The 16324-nt window shown below is 39.2% G+C and overlaps 1 protein-coding gene across 1 annotated transcript; it reads left to right on the top strand.

The window, feature by feature from the left end:
* Positions 1-16324, top strand: LOC110004615 (nuclear GTPase SLIP-GC-like). Its single transcript, XM_065964815.1, has 22 exons — positions 1-217; positions 828-909; positions 1007-1119; positions 1311-1334; positions 1491-1520; positions 1734-1764; positions 4042-4125; positions 5254-5347; positions 6339-6555; positions 6699-6923; positions 7223-7426; positions 7593-7768; positions 8001-8094; positions 8179-8266; positions 8375-8496; positions 8615-8788; positions 8892-9049; positions 9238-9364; positions 9644-9752; positions 9844-9977; positions 10304-10385; positions 16239-16324. The coding sequence occupies exons 2-22, from the start codon at positions 843-845 to the stop codon at positions 16322-16324; spliced, it is 2439 nt and encodes an 812-aa protein (XP_065820887.1). The 5' UTR covers positions 1-217; positions 828-842.

Genomic DNA, 16324 nt, shown 5'->3' with positions numbered 1-16324 from the left:
TGAATGAAACATCGCTTTCATTTACAGGAAGAGGAACATTGGTCATGATTTAAGTATCATGTCATGTAACCTCTAGTGTTTTTACCAAGACTGAGGTGATTGTGGTGTGTTGATTTTTTTACTTGATCATCTGGGAGTTTTGATACAGCCATCTGTGGAGCTTTTTGGACTTTTTCCATTTTAGCTTTCATCATCGTCTACAGACTCCAAAGGAATTGTAAGTAAAGCAGTGTTACATAAGATAAGAAAGAAATAGAGATGTAACTGGTTTTACTAACTCTGTTTGATTGAACTTATTATCTTTGATTTTATTTTGTACTGTACTATATGTTTCTGCATAACTTAAAGAGTAACTAAACCCTAAAACCACTTTTTTCAACTATAAACCTCTGTATTTGAGTATTAAGTAGTGTTATGGATCAATTCAAGTCCAAATCTTAACATTTGAGTACAAAGTATTGAAATTTGAAATATTGTGTTAGAAATGTACATAGTGTCTGCCCTTCCGGTTGAAAAACTCTAACGGCTGTGTGGAGTGAATGCCTACGTCACCAAACCTATAAAAGCCTCGTCACCCGACACCTAGCTAAACCTACCGGTACTGTTTTTATTTGTGTGTGTGGGGCAAACATTGTATCATGTTGCGGCTAAAAACAGCGTGAAGGAGTGAGTGGGCGAGTTGCTGGGGTCCTTTCCTTGCCACTGCTATTGTCTGTTCATAACTCCTTATCTTTGTCTAATTACATGTACCGGTAATTCATAAACACTTCTATAATATGTGACATTGTAATATCAGATTTAAATATTATTATGTGATTACCTTAGAGTTGCTGTTTCCCGTCATGGATGATTTTGTTCAAACAAAATTAACTGAATGGGGTCTCAGCGATTGGATTAAAACGTTTCAAGGTAAAGTATTACCATTGTTTTGGATTGTCACAGGCAATTTCCCACCAATACTGAAACATTCAACAAAAATTCTTCTGCATTGTTTTCCTAATAACAGATCAAGGCATTAAAAAGGAAAGTTTTTACTGTCTCGATAATGATGACATCGATAACTTGATCAAGAAAGTTGGACCAAAGGCAATATTCAAGAAGAGACTTAAGTTGCTGAAGGTAATACTCTGAATGTGTTTGGTTTAGTCATTTCCCACCTTTAGATCCAATCCAATCATTTATCTATAAAAAAGGAGACACCATGAGATGAAAGATCACAAGACCCAAGAATGACTAAAATGGCTTTTACTGTAATCTCTCAAAAATGTCTTCACTAATTATCAATTTTTAACTTTTCCCTTTGACATTAGGGGGAGAAAAATGCAACAAATCAGGTCATTCATTCATTTTCTTCTCCTTTGAGTGCAGTGCATGTTCTTTAATTTAGTGTTGTGTATATATTACAGTCAGGCCATAATTATTTCAAATGTCTGCTAAAATGTTACATTGCTTTATTCTGAGAGTGATTATTTTCTTGACTTTGTCAACAGGAACATGAAGAAACTGCTGATTCGGCTCAGGTGAGGATAAAATACATTTTCCAGGGATACTGTTATTATACTTGTACCTCTTTTAATCATCAATGTGCAATAGAATTACTGATGTGTCCTGAGAAAAATCACCATCATATTTGACTGAATCAATGGTTGACTCCACTTCCAGAGGTTTAGTCACACTCATCATAGCTTGGATGATATCTGTTTCAATGAGTCAAATGCATATTTCATCTTTAGGTTTTGGCCAACAGTAACACAAGAGATAAAGGTAAGGTCTAAAGTATCTTATGTATGATTTATGATGATCTGTTTTTGTAGTAATAATGTCTTGTTCTGACAAATCTACTATTTGTACGTAATATTGTAACAGCCTGTCCTAACAGCATGTGACGTGAGGGTCCTAACCGTACAGCTCCACTGCTTTAGGCGAGGACGTTAGGGATCCCACCGGAGCACTCTATTCGCTTGATGGGCGTATACACCCACTGAAAAGTGGGGGTGTTCCGTTTTTCCTGGACCTCCACCCATTCTTGATAGCCAAGTTGTATAAAAAATGAATACACCTGATTGGATGAACACGTGGCTAGTCCGGAGAAGAATAGAGTGCTGGTCTATTCTTCTCCGGTGTGTGCCTCTCACATCTCGTCGCAACGATCACATAATGCATTGCGATACTGCCTCTCCGTCTCTCCATAGGAAATGATTAGAAAGCCTTTAGAGGCTGTCCGTCGTCGGAACCAATGTGTCATGATTTGGTTTTGTATTTGTGTTTCCCCGTTTTCTCCGAGTGTTGCTTGTTTCTCTTGTGTGTTAATGTTTCCTAGTGTTGATGGTTTCCTAGTTTTGTCTTCAGTGTTTTCTGTTTTATTTTGTCATTTATTATCCTCGTGTATCTCTGTGTTCTAGTGTGTTTTGTTAGACTCTTGAGTTCTGTGTGTCTTTAGTGTTTCATGATTTAGTTTGTATTGTCCTCAGTGTTTCTTGTCTTGTGTTTCTCCCTGCCTTGATTGCCCTGATTGTCCTCACCTGTGTCTTGTTAGTCTCACCTGTGTTTGATTACCCCTGTCTATTTAGTCTCTGGCTGTATCCGAATTGCCAAGTACCTACTCAATCTGTCAGTAGGCAGTAAGGCGCGCACAGTAGGCAGATATTTGTTCCTACTTCATCTGATTCATTCAGTATGGAAGTGGCGTCATTTACGTTACCGGAACCGGCCACATTCACCCGTTTTTGTTTTTGTTTTTTTGTTTAGCTTTATTCAGGAAGAGTAATGCTCATATACAGTCAGGTGAACAAAAAACAATATCACAATGTAAATCAAGTAAAAGACAGATTAAATAACTAAATAACATACAGTACATGCAGGAAAGAGCAAATAAAAGACAATAATATACAGAATATAAAATAAACCAATAAAGACACATTTAAATAGTGAAATCATTATTTAAATAAAGGGAGAACGGTTTTATAATAATGCCGACATTTGTTATATTTTCTGTTGTTAATTAAAAGTAGTGATTTCAGACGGGACTTTAACTGTAGATTAAAAATTGATTCAATTAATCCACGCTCGTTTGTTTTGATTTGGAGGCGGACGTGAAGTGAGGATTTACGTTTAATTTTGCACAGCATTGTGGGTGGTAAAATACAATTCATTTCCTGAAAGCACGCATCCGATCCATACTGCATGAAACCCGGAAGTTAGTATCCATACTGAAATGTTCAGTATACTGAGGTGGACACAAAAAATGTATACTGAATGACCACGAAAGTTCAGTATACTGAAACTCCCTACTGAAAAGTACGTACTGCCTTCTGAACTGTGTCTATTCGGAAAGGGCCTCTGTGTTCCTTCCCTTGTGTTGTCAGTTCCTTGTATGTTGTAAGTAGCCAGAGTTCATTGTCGTATGTCGAATGTTAGTTGTCAGTCTACTAGTGTCTCCTTGTTTTTTTGTTTTGGATTTTGATAGTAAGTTTTTGTTTGCCTTTTTTGATTATTAAATACTTTTAATTTATTCTGCACTTGGGTCCACCTCTCCTTGTTTTCCAACCATTCATGACACAGTGGAGCCGTACCGTAACTGCCCGTCCTAGCTACCCTGACTCCCCGTTTCTATTTTCCTATGTCGCTCATGTAGACAGATGAGGAAGGAGGGGGCTGACATACACAGCACTGACACTCATTTTTCTTAGTCAACAGAGCTTGTCAGCTTGTCTTACCAAGTGGAGATAGTGGTGCATTAATATCGGTAATATCCACATTCGTGATTGAAATGTTCTCTGACTTGTGTCAACAACACCGCTCACTGCACGCCGTTTATTGACAAACCTCTGTGTGTTGTGACAGTCAACAGCTCCTGAATACACCTTTGACCACCTTCATTACAAAAACACTAGATGTCATATTGTTTGCAAAGGGAAACTGAAATTCACAGAGAAAATAATGATATATTTGATGGATGCAGATATATAATGCTTGCCTGCTGTTAGGACACAGTGTTAGTCGCAAAAAGCTCTAAAGATTTTTTATAAAAAAATAAATTAGGAAAAAGAAAGTTGGAGCTTCAGGAGGAGTCCAGCGGATGGCTATCACCAACTAAGAAACAACAACGGGACTCCACATATGCAGGTATTTATGCTATGTTGAGAACAATTATAACCACCAGAACAGTGCTCTCCAAGCTATATAACAGAGCTACTGACACCATATGAGCCAGCCCGCAGTCTTAGATCCTCAGGTGGGGGCCTCCTGGTCGTTCCAAAGTCGAGACTTAAAACTAAAGGTGACAGGGCCTTTTCAGTCAGGGCCCCTCGACTTTGGAACGACCTCCCTGAGGAGATAAGACTCGCAGATTCCCTCAATTCTTTTAAATCCCTTCTTAAAACGTACTTTTACAGACTTGCTTTTATGTGATGTCGTCTTCTTAATGTCTTTTCTTACTGGTTTTACTATTTTTATCTTCTTTTACTTCTTACTGTCCTTTGATTTATGCTCTTATCTTAACTCCTCTTATGTTTTAACTTGGTAATTTCTTATCTTACTTAGTCTATTTATGTTTTATATTTATATTTACTTTTGATTAATATTCTAGTTGTTTTTTTTTATCCTTTAACCACTTGTTTCTATTTCTTTTACTGCTCTTATCTTCTTATTGCTGTTATCTTTTGATTTGCTTTTATCTCTTTTAGTTTCTTACATCTTTTTAAATCTTTGCTCCTCTTGGTCTCAGCTCGTGTTGTTGGGTTCTTGTGTTGCCTGGGTTCTTATATATGGTTCTTATATTGGTCGGGTTATATGTCTGTTGGGTATCGTGCAATATGGGTTCTTTTCTGTTGAATTGTATTTAATTATTTTTAGTATTTTGCATTTGTTATGTTCTTGTTGTTGTTTATGTTTTTCTGTGTTTGGTTTAGTTTGTTCTTGTTTTAGCTGTTTGTCAAAGCACTTTGTAAACCTGTGTTTTTTAAAGGTGCTATATAAATAAAGTTATTATTATTATTATTATTATTATTATTTTGCTATGGATGCCAAATAATGTTTTGTACCATGTAGTAAACATGTAAAGAAGTTTTTTTCTCTATCAAATTGGCTTCCTTTTTCAACACCATTGGTTGCTGCTTTGTTGGTACTCTCTGAGTTGTCCTTAATTGACATTGAAAAGGAAGGCTATAGGCACTTTTTCCTTTTCCTTATGTCTTGTTTAGCATGGCACCTAATTAATACACTTGTTTCTTTGTCTTTTCTTTTCTCCAACAGAAAAATTCATGCTGTCTGAAGTGAGAAACATGATGGAATGTGTTCATAACAAAGTACACCACAGAGAGAAAACAAAGCTCAATGCTTTTCTAGAGTAAGAAAATAAATAATATATCACATATTTGCTTATGGGTCACAAAAAGTTTCTTGACTGTCCTCGTGTTTCTTCTTAATTTTGCACTTTATGTTATTGCATGTCAGAAAGTTTCACAGAAAGACAAACTCATTAATGAGCCCAGAAATAGGTATTGCATTCTATTTACTGCAACTTTCAGAGCTACATTCTATCCTGTAACACATTCATTTATCTTAATATTTATATTCTCCTGTTCAGACTATTCTTATATCTGCACTTTACAATGATGTGTGCATTTCACTAGTGAAAAAAAGTATTCACTATTGACTTTAATATTGTTAATTGGCCTTCATTGTGACAAATAGAATATACATATTCATTGAAGTCCCATCCCCCAACAAGGGATACCAGAAGCGATCCTGTTGTCTGTCTTTTTTAAACGTATTCATAGGTTTGAAGTCAGGGAGTGTAGCAGCTGGGGTCCCCCAGGAATTGGTTAGAGTCGAACCCCTTTTCTCTGTATTTGGTACTATTTATAGACAGCAATTTTTCATGTAATTGTCTGAAGTTTTGAGAACAAAACAAAATTAATGACTTAATTTACTACGATAGTAAACATCTGGATTTGACTTCCTGCTTGAAATTCACAATTTAGCAAGATTTCAAGTGCCACCATTCACATGTGACAGCTGTGGCTCAGTAGTAGTGTTAGTCATCTCTCAAACAGATGGTCGGGTTTTCGATTCCTAGCTCCTGCAGTTGTAGGTTGAGGCATCATTGGGCAAGAAACCAAGTTGCTCTTGCTGCTGTGTCAACTGTGAATGTGTGTGAATAGGATTCATATCTATATGGTACTCCATTATGTTCTATTCTAATGATAACATGATCCAATGGTGCATAAATAAAAGCAAGAAGGCAGACAGCTTAACAATTCAGACCTTTATTTATTTTATTTTTTATACTTTTAATATTTGTCATACGAATAAACAGATTTGAACTCTCGTAACAGGGAAAAAATCTGTGATTTGGAGACAGAAAAGAGGGAGCTGGTTGGTGTCTTTGGAAGAACAGGGGCTGGAAAAAGCTCTTTAATAAATGCTGTCATCGGAGAGAAGGATCTCTTGCCCTCAGGAAGTGTCAGTGCTTGTACAACAGTCATCATTAAGGTGGAGGCTAACAAGCAGAACCAGAAGTATGAGGCAGAGATTGAATTCATCACAAAAGAGGTAAAACGATGTATTATGTTATTTATCCTCCTTTAGAAAGTAATGAGGTCGCTGCAAAGATACTAACGCTCATTACATGGCTTCATCCATTTATTTCATTTAATCCAATTAAACTAAACTGAGTTAAGTATTTTCTTTTATAGGAATTGGAGAAGGAGTTGTGGTTCTTGTTCACTTTCATCCTGAATGATGAAGACTACAAAGATGAAGATGATGATGATTACAATGACGCTGTTGAAATGCTGTCAGCGCTGTATGGAGAAGAATGGAAAAACAAACGCTCTGTGGAACATCTCATAAACGACAAACATTTCAGAGAAATTCCAGAATTTATTGTTTCTAAGAAGAAACCCTTGACCTGTGAATCAGTAAGAAAGAAAAAAATCTACAGTATCAGTCTTATACCTACACATATCCAAAAATGTGGTAACAGAAAGCTTTTTTGTTTTGTAATGTATAACATTTCAAACTCAGACATAAAGTGAAGTCTGTGGTTTAAATACTGCCTGGCTGTTCAAGTTTTGCTTAATTTTGAGGTAGTTCAGAAATTGTTCACATCAATTAAGTATTAGTTGTAGATGGTCTGTGTAACTGCTTGTCATAATCAGGCGGTTGTACTCTTCAAGGTGCATTAAATAAATCTTTAATCTTGCTTTTCATGTTTCAGGCTAAAGAGCTGTCTGCAAAACTTGTGAAATACACAAGAAGCTCAAAGGACAGAGATGCTAAAGAAGTAAAGAAATGGTTTTGGCCCCTGGTGAAGTGTGTGACTGTCAGGGTGCCAAATAATGACCTTCTCCAGAATGTCACACTTGTGGATCTACCTGGAAATGGGGACCGCAACAAGGGCAGAGATAAAATGTGGAAAGGGGTAAATCATTTAAATGCATCACTTTGTTAATCTTGTCTTAAGTTTAACATTATTTTATTACAAAGCACTGATATTGACTCCATTGAAATACATTGCTGTATTAAATGCATAACCTTTCTTTGATATTGACTGATATTCACGATTAACTTGGATTTCATCCTTGTAGGTGGTTCAAAGCTGTTCCACTGTGTGGATCGTGACGGACATTAACAGAGCAGTATCAGAGAAAGAACCATGGGAGATTCTGAAAAGTGCCAGCAGTCCTATGGGAAATGGTGGCCAGTGTCAGCGCATTCACTTCATCTGCACCAAGTCTGATGTTATCGAAGACTCTGATGATTCGTAAGTGATTTTTTTTTTTTTTTACAATAGATTTAAAGGTGTGGTCATGGTCTACTGCAACACATTTATTATATATATTTAAACTATGTACACTTTGTTCGTATGTATGTATTTTTTTAACTTTTATCCTGAAAGGAAAGAAAACCACGTCATATTAAAGATGTTGGAGATTGAATTTTCAAGGCTTCAGATAATGTATGAGGTTCAGCTTGATACTGATCTCTTATTACAGTTCAGTAGCTGGCGTTCGTGCTGCCATATTTAAGAGGAACATGCAAGCAAAGGAGGAAGTGAGGAGAGAATTCAGGAAACTAAAGGGGGTTCATGTGAGTTGTGAAATTTAAAAGAATCTAGAAAAAAGATGTCCTTTAAATGCAGTCCTGGCCTTCATTTATTCATTATTTTTGCAGACACATTTCAGTGGTGACTGTTTCAAAGTGTTCACAGTGAGCTCCAAAGAGTTCCTTAAGGAGAAAAGGCTTGGACCAGATGAAACTGGTAGGTGAAGGTCATGCATAACTTTGTGAATAACACAATATATGTTACATGTGAGAAGTTTCTCTGGATGTAATTATGTATGTATATATTGTATGGTTTTTTTTATAGAAGTTCCCAAACTTCAGGAATTTCTGCAAGATCTGAATGACTTTCACTCAGAGACACTGAAGTATGTGTCAGGAGCGTATGGGATTCTTTCCCTTATTCAAGGTGCCGGCTGTGGAGACGTGGTAAGATGAAATAACAGCATGACTAGGGAAAAAAACAAACTAAAAAAGGAGCAGAAAAAAGCCCAATGTGGCAAAAATACATTTGTTTTAACATTAAATGTTTTCTCTTTCGTTTCAGGCTGGCGTAAAAGCAAATGTGTGCACAGAACTTGAAGAAAACTTGGAACGTGAAATAAGTAAAGTCTCTGAGACCATGAAAAAGTCCTATAGGACTTTTAAAAAGTGCATCATGGAAGGTGTTGAAAAATCAAATAGTTCATGGGAAAGTGTCTTGAAGTCCTTCTTAAATCCCGTATGTATTTGAATATTTTATTCCTTTATCCAAACCACTGATTTTGCTCTTCATGTTAAAAAGTGAATCATATGTTTCATTTTTGTTTTGTTTTTGTTTTCAGAGAAGAGAAACAGGAAGTGCTTTTCACAGGAAGCTTAAGTGCATAGTCGCAAACAATGGCGTCTACAAACCAAAAAAAGGGAAACAACAAAACCTAAATGAGAGATTAGCTTCAAAGCTGATGGAGAGCATTGATGAGGAATTTAGAAAGACCTTCCCGTAAGAACGTACTAAATGAGGAAAAGATAATACCTCTTCAAATGGCGATTATAACAATAATATAATAATGTGTGCAATGGTTATTTAAAGTAATTAAACTAATTTAATATAAGTATCTAAATGAAATTTCTAAATTTAACTTTGTCAATATTTGATCAATGAAAGATTTACTTGTTAACATGTTTCAGAAATGAATCAAAGTGTGAACCATTCAACGGGGCCATCAGTTCCTTTTCACTCGGCACAGGGACTCTGGTTGAAAAGTACAAAAAGTACAAAGGTGTGCAGCTGCAACTGGAATTTCTCAGGACAGAGGTAAGAGATGGTGATGGTACCATCTTATCCAACATTTTTGTTTTAAGCTGTTTGTCAAAGTTAAAGGAAACACAAAAAATTGTGTGATCAAATCAACCAAAACATCCTCTATATTGACATATTGAATGGAAATTAAGCATTTAAGAGTGAAGCCAAATAAAATATACAAGTTTTTAACGTATTAACATTTATATTAATTTCTTCTTAAGAACACCATCAATGAGGTACATGTTAGCATTACAGATATACTGTACATGTAGTTTTTATTTGATTTTAAAGGAAGAAAAAATTAAGACAAAAGTCCACAAAACAATCCGGGAGCAAAAGAAAGAAATCTACAGCAGCCTGACGACTTCAATCGAGGAAATCATGCAAAAGTGCTATGAAGGTAAGAAAGAAGATCTTGGCATATGAAACCTGACACTTAATCAAAACAAATGTCAAATTTGCATTTATAAACATTTTCTGTTTCACTGTAGATGCACAACAATGTAGAGGCAAAGGCTCTCTACATGCCATGAGGGTCGTCATTGAGCAGCATGTTCGTGCCAAGAAGGACGTCATGTTCGAGGAGGCTAAAGATGCGATGATTTCAAATCTGCGAAACCTAATGGTTTGTCAGTTCATAATTCATCATACATGACCTTATATGATTGTTATATAGTAAGACACGTTGTGCATCAAGGCTTTTCTTCATTGAAGTAGAATGTACATAATTCTGAAGATAGTTTTTGTGACTCCAGTTTTACAAACAAGCAACTTTAAAATAAAAATTAAAAAAAGAAGACAAACACACAAAAGCTTTTGTCTATTAAAGACCTTTCTGCTGTCAGAACAGCCCAGCAAAGACATATTTAAACAGTTAATTTATGTATTATCCAGTTAGTCTTGAACACTGTTTTTATATGTGCAGGTAATATGTGTGTAATTCTGATTTAGGAAGACATCCTGAAGACACTGAGTGAAACTATGCAGAAGTCAATTGAGCTATCACTCAAGACCGATGGTGAATCACTTCCAGGTAATGTGAACGTCTAAAAATACAATTTGTTTTTGCTGTTATTTTCTCTGCTTTTATTTTCTCTACTGAAAAATTAAACCCAAAACTCAAATAACTTTGCTAGCGTCATTTGTGGAAATATGTTTTACTTTTGATGTGGGTCAGTCACATGGGTGTTGCTTAATGACTCAATAGTGTCCCCTCAGACTTTATTAAGCTAAACAATCAGACTGCACATTTTACTAATGTAATTAATGTGGGCTGGAAAGCTATCACGTTCAGACCTACATACAAGCACGTGATATCTACACTGTAAAGATGTATACAAACAGGGAGTTCATACATTTAGATGTTACTTTGAAAATGTGATGTATTTATGACCAGGACAGGGGGTCAGCTAACTCCTCCTAGTTGGTTTATTCTATCCACCTGAAACCTGGCAGAAAATAAATCAGCACTTACAAAATGTGTAAAGTATGAGTTCCTGTCAAAAGATATAACCATGGCAGGACAAACTAATAAGACATTTCCACATGAGACAAGAAGCCATGGCCCAAATGTCAGGTTAAATGTCACTCCAGACCTGAAGAAATCTTCACTCACCAGCCACTTCAAAGTCAAAGTCAAAGTCAACTTTATTGTCAATTTCAAAATATGCCAGACATACAGTGGAATCGAAATTTCGTTTGTCTCCGTCCCGCGGTGCAATACAACCAAAATAAGGTAAAAAAGAGATAAGGTAAAATAGATACAATAAAATAAGGTAAAAATAAGATAAATAATATTTACAGTAATAAATTCTAAATTGTGCAAAAGGTATAAATTCTAAATTGTGCAAAAGGTAGCAAATAAAATACAATAAAATTTAAAGAAAAAGTGAACTTGTGCAGTATGTGCAATGTGCAGTAAACTGAGTGTACAGAGTTTTTAGTCCAGAGTTCTTGATGGAAAACGGGAGGGGGTTTCAACGTCCAGTGTTCGTGGGGGCAGAGGGGAGGGGAGAGAGTTAAGCTTCCTGACAGCTTGGTGGAAGAAGCTGTTTCCCAGTCTGGTGGAGCCGGTACCGTCTCCCCGATGGCAGGAGGCTGAAGAGGCTGTGTGAGGGGTGGGTGGGGTCATGCACAATGCTGGTTGCTTTGCGGGTGAGGCGGGTACCGTAGAGGTCCAGAAGAGAGGGGAGTGGGACACCGATAAGCCGTTCAGCAGCCTTCACTGTGCGCTGCAGGATCTTGCGGTTGGCAGCAGTGCAGCTCCCAAGCCACACAGTGATGCAGCTGGTCAGGATGCTCTCGATGGTGCCTCTGTAGAAGGAGCACTTGATGGATGGGGGGCTCATGCTCTCTTCAGCTTGCGGAGGAAGTAGAGGCGCTGCTGGGACTTCTTGGCCAGTGATGTGGTGTTGGTTGTCCAGGAGAGATCCTCACTGATGTGAACCCCCAGGAACTTGGTGCTGCTCACTCTCTCCACAGCAGCACCGTCGATGGTCAGTGGGGGTTTAGGAGTGGGGACTCTCCGGAAGTCTCTCTGCACCACGTGGCCAGTTGGCTGACATCCATCCTGTAGTGCGTCTCATCGTTATTGGAGATGAGACCAACCACTGTTGTGTCGTCCGCGCACTTCACAATGTGGTTGCTGCTGAAGGATGGAGCGCAGTCGTGGGTCAGCAGCATGAAGAGCAGGGGGCTGAGCACACAACCCTGGGGGGCCCCAGTGCTCATGACGATGGTTTTTGATGTGCTGCCGTCAACCCGCACTGTCTGAGGCCTCTCGCTGAGGAACACCAGCAGCCAGTTGCACAGGGAAGTGCTGAGCCCCAGCTGGTCCAGTTTGCTGATCAGCTGCTGAGGGATGATGGTGTTGAATGCTGAACTGAAGTCTATGAACAGCATTCTGACGTATGAGTTTTTGGTGTCCAGGTGGGTGAGGGCTGGGTGAAGAGCAGAACAGATGGCATCCTCGGTGGATCTGTTACCTCGGTATGCAAACTGGTAGGGGTCCAGGGTGGCGGGGAGGGTAGATTTGATGTGGGCCATGACTAACCTTTCAAAGCACTTCATGGCGATGGGGGTCAGTGCAACGGGTCGATAGTCATTGAAAGTGGAGGGTGAGGGCTTCTTTGGAACGGGTATGATGGTGGTGGCTTTGAAGCACGACGGAACAACAGCCTGACTCAGAGAAGCGTTGAAAATGTCCGTGAAGACATCTTTGAGCTCCTCTGCACAGTCCTTCAGCACACGGCCAGGAATGTTGTCTGGACCTGCAGCCTTGCGGGTGTTGATCTTGTAGAAGGTTCTCTTCACGCTGGCTGCAGTCAGGCACAGGGTCTGGTCGTGGGGAGGGGGGGTGGTCTTCTGTGGGGGCGTGCTGTTGTGTGCTTCAAACCTGGCAAAGAAACTGTTGAGGTCGTTCAGCAGAGAGGTGTTGCTGTCACAGGTCTGTGGCTTGGGTTTGTAGTCCGTGATGGTCTGGATACCACGCCACAGGCTCTGCGCGTCTCTGCTGTCCTTGAAGTGTCCGCTTATTTTTAGTGTGTAGCTGCGTTTGGCTTTCCTGATGCCACGGGACAGGTTGTCCCTCGCTGTTCTCAGGCAGGCTGCGTCCCCAGCTCTGAAGGCGGTGTTCCTGGCCCTCAGTAGCCCGCGTACCTCTCCTGTCAGCCATGGCTTCTGGTTAGCCCGGGTGGTGATGGTTCTGGTGGTGGTGACATCAGCAATGCATTTGCTAATGTAGGAGGTAACAGTGTCAGAATACTCCTCAATGTCTGTGTGGTTGTTGTAGGTGGCTGCCTGCTTAAACATCTCCCAGTCTGTGGTGTCAAAGCAGTCTTGTAGTGCAGCAGAGGCCCCCTCCGGCCACACACGTACCTGCTTCAGAACTGGTTTGGTGACTTTAACCCTGGGTCTGTAAGCTGGCATTAGCATTACACTGATATGGTGACACTGATGTGTAAATCATGTCCAGAATGTTACCTTCTCTTGTGGGAAAGGTCACGTGTTGGTGGAAGTGGGGTAAAACCGTCTTTAGATTTGCATGGTTAAAATCCCCAGCGATGATGAAAAATCCGTCTGGGTGGGCTGTCTGTTGCTCACTAATGGCGTTGTAAAGTTCCCAAAGTGCGTCGATTCTATCAGCGTTGTTGGTGGTGGGGGGAATATACACAGCGACCATCAGGGTCAGGGTGTATATTATCTCTCTCGGTTGATAGAAAGGACGGCACTTAATGATCATAAACTCCGCCAGCGGATACCAGTGTTTACATACCACAGCAGCATCTCGACACCAAGCATCACTGATGTAAACACAGACTCCACCACCTTTCTTCTTTCCACCTTTAATAAGGATTCTGTCCGAACGGTAGCATGTGAATTGTTCAAGCTGAACGGCGGAGTCTGGGATGCGTTCGTTCAGCCATGTCTCCGTGAAAATGGACGCACAGCCGCCCCTCACGTTGCGGTGCGCAGCTCTCAGTAGCTCTATATGGTCCATTTTATTGTCCAGAGATCTTACATTTGCCAGTAGAAGAGTTGGAAGAGCGGACCTGTGTGGTGTTTTAGCCAGTCTCGCTCTTATCCCTCCACGTTTACCTCGCTTTTGTTTCCGCTCGCGCCGTTTATGTTTACCCCCCTCTCCGGGGGGTAAACCGGCTCGCGAAGCAGTCCCAAAGTTTGAAGCTGTTGTCTCAGTGATTCGGGTAATAACTCCACAGAAAGGCTGTTACTGTTTATGTCCAGTCAAAATCGACGGCTGTAATTGTGTTTTTCCATAGTAAAACACGGAGAAAAGTCAAAAGAAAAGTTAGAAAAGTTAGAAAAAGAAGAAAACACCGCTCTATCAGGAGAGAGAGGGGCCGCTGTGACCGGTCGCACCGCCAGTCAGTCAAGAGTTATTAGGTACAGCTGTTCAACTGCTTGTTATTGCAAATATCTAATCAGCCTATCACATAGCAGCAAATCAATGCATTTAGGCATGTAGTCATGGTCAAGATGATCTTCTGAAATTCAAACCAAGCACCAGAATGGGGAAAAAAGTTGATTTAAGTGACTTTAAGTGGCATGGTTGTTGAGTATTTCAGCAACTGCTAATCTACTAGGGTATATATTTTCACGCACAACCATATCAAGGGTTTACAGAGAATGGTCCAAAAAAAAGAAAATATCCAGGGAGTCAGTTGTCTGGGTGAAAATGCCTTGTTGATGCCAGAGGTCAGAGGAGAATGGCCAGACTGGTTCGAGCTGATAGAAAGGCAAAAGTAGCTCAGTTAAGCACTCGCTACAACCGAGGTCCCTGTGTACTAATTGAGCATCGTTCAAACGCCACAGCCATTGTTGCTGACCATGTCTATCCCTTTATGACCACAGCGTACCCATCTTCTGATGGATACTTCTAGCAGGATGAAGCGGCATGTCACAAAGCTCACATCATATCTAAGGATTAAAGTAAAAAAAAATATTTTGACTGAAAATTCTCAATGTATAAAACAAGTAGCACATAACCAATTTGAACAGGTGTTTTCTGTCTAAGGAATAAAACTGACACGTTTTTCTTTCAAGATCTAGGCTGACAGATATGACCTTGCTTCTTTTTAACAAATGAGACCTACAGTCAGGTGCCTTGTATGCCTATATAAATTAACAGTCACAGCAGGTGTTCTTTAGCAAACTCTAAAGAAGCGAAAGTATGACAAGATACTAAAGTAGATGAAAGTAGGGGGGGTCTGAGGGGATTCCCCCAGAAGAATAATTTAGCCAATCTAACATTAAAATGAAGCATTTTGGAGCATTTTGAGATCAGATCATTAGAAATGAGGACCTTGTTATGATATTAAATAGGACGGTGGAATAAGAAGCCGACTGTTCTTCACCTTAAGTAGCCTTAAGTAACAGAAATACCCTCTAACACGTTACAGAAGTTAGAGTACAAAAGCATCAGACTGAAGTCTGGAGACACAACTTTGGAAAAATTGACCTTTTACAGAATATTAATTATATATATGTGTCCCTCATTTTGTTGTCACAGCTACAGCTGAAGCTAATCCTACTTGATTAATATAAATTGTTTTTTATTTATTTATTTACATAACTGTAGTTGTATACCTTGTGAATTCCCTGGGCATATAATAAAGATTTTTGACAAATAGTGCATTATCCTATTTTGCATTATAAATTTGAATCCGAGAAGTAACTAGCAGACATACTTAAGATTTTCTATAAATAGTAAGAAGTTTTTTTTAAAGTACAAGAAGGCTTTTTAAAGTGTGTACAGAACTTAAGTATTGTACTTTATAACTTCCACCCACTCAGTCGTTGTGTGTAAAAAAGTAAACTCGTGATAGCTTGTTGAGCTAATATGACATGTAAGAATGGTGATTCATGTCGCGCGTTGCTCTGTGTGGGTAATGTGCTGTATCACCTGTTGTCTTGACGCTCGTTCCTAACAGAACACTCGGCGACTGTTTACTCGGCCTGCAGGTAATAAAACTTGAAAAACCGTCATGTTACTGATTGTCATTCTCCTGTATTTCACTTTGGACGGGTAAATGAAATTGTGCACTGAAGCAAAACAAGTCCAGACATGACGGTGCACGCTGATATTTGCTACCAAAATAAAAGCCTCCTACACCATGTTAGTAGATGTTGTTGATTAGCTTCTGGCAATGTCAATTTCGGACTTCACAACACATGCTTAAATTCAATTGCTGGTATCTAAGAATGGTAGAAATCTAAGTAACGGGCATGACACCACTGTGTCTTAGAACAGTGAAGTTTCAATCAGGGACCTTCTGTGGTCACCAAAGTGCATTAAACTGAAATATTGTTCCATTAACACAGGAAGTTACTTTTTTCCGTGCCTGAAGTTTAACTTTTTGTGTTTTAGATGTCAAAGAGGAGCTTGAGACTGTGACAAAATACTATCAGGAACTGAAGAAAAACACACATGAAGGAACATCACCAGTTAGTTAA

Source organism: Labrus bergylta, chromosome 16, assembly GCF_963930695.1.
Source record: "Labrus bergylta chromosome 16, fLabBer1.1, whole genome shotgun sequence".
NCBI lineage: Eukaryota > Metazoa > Chordata > Actinopteri > Labriformes > Labridae > Labrus > Labrus bergylta.
This window is presented reverse-complemented; position numbering and strand designations above follow the sequence as displayed.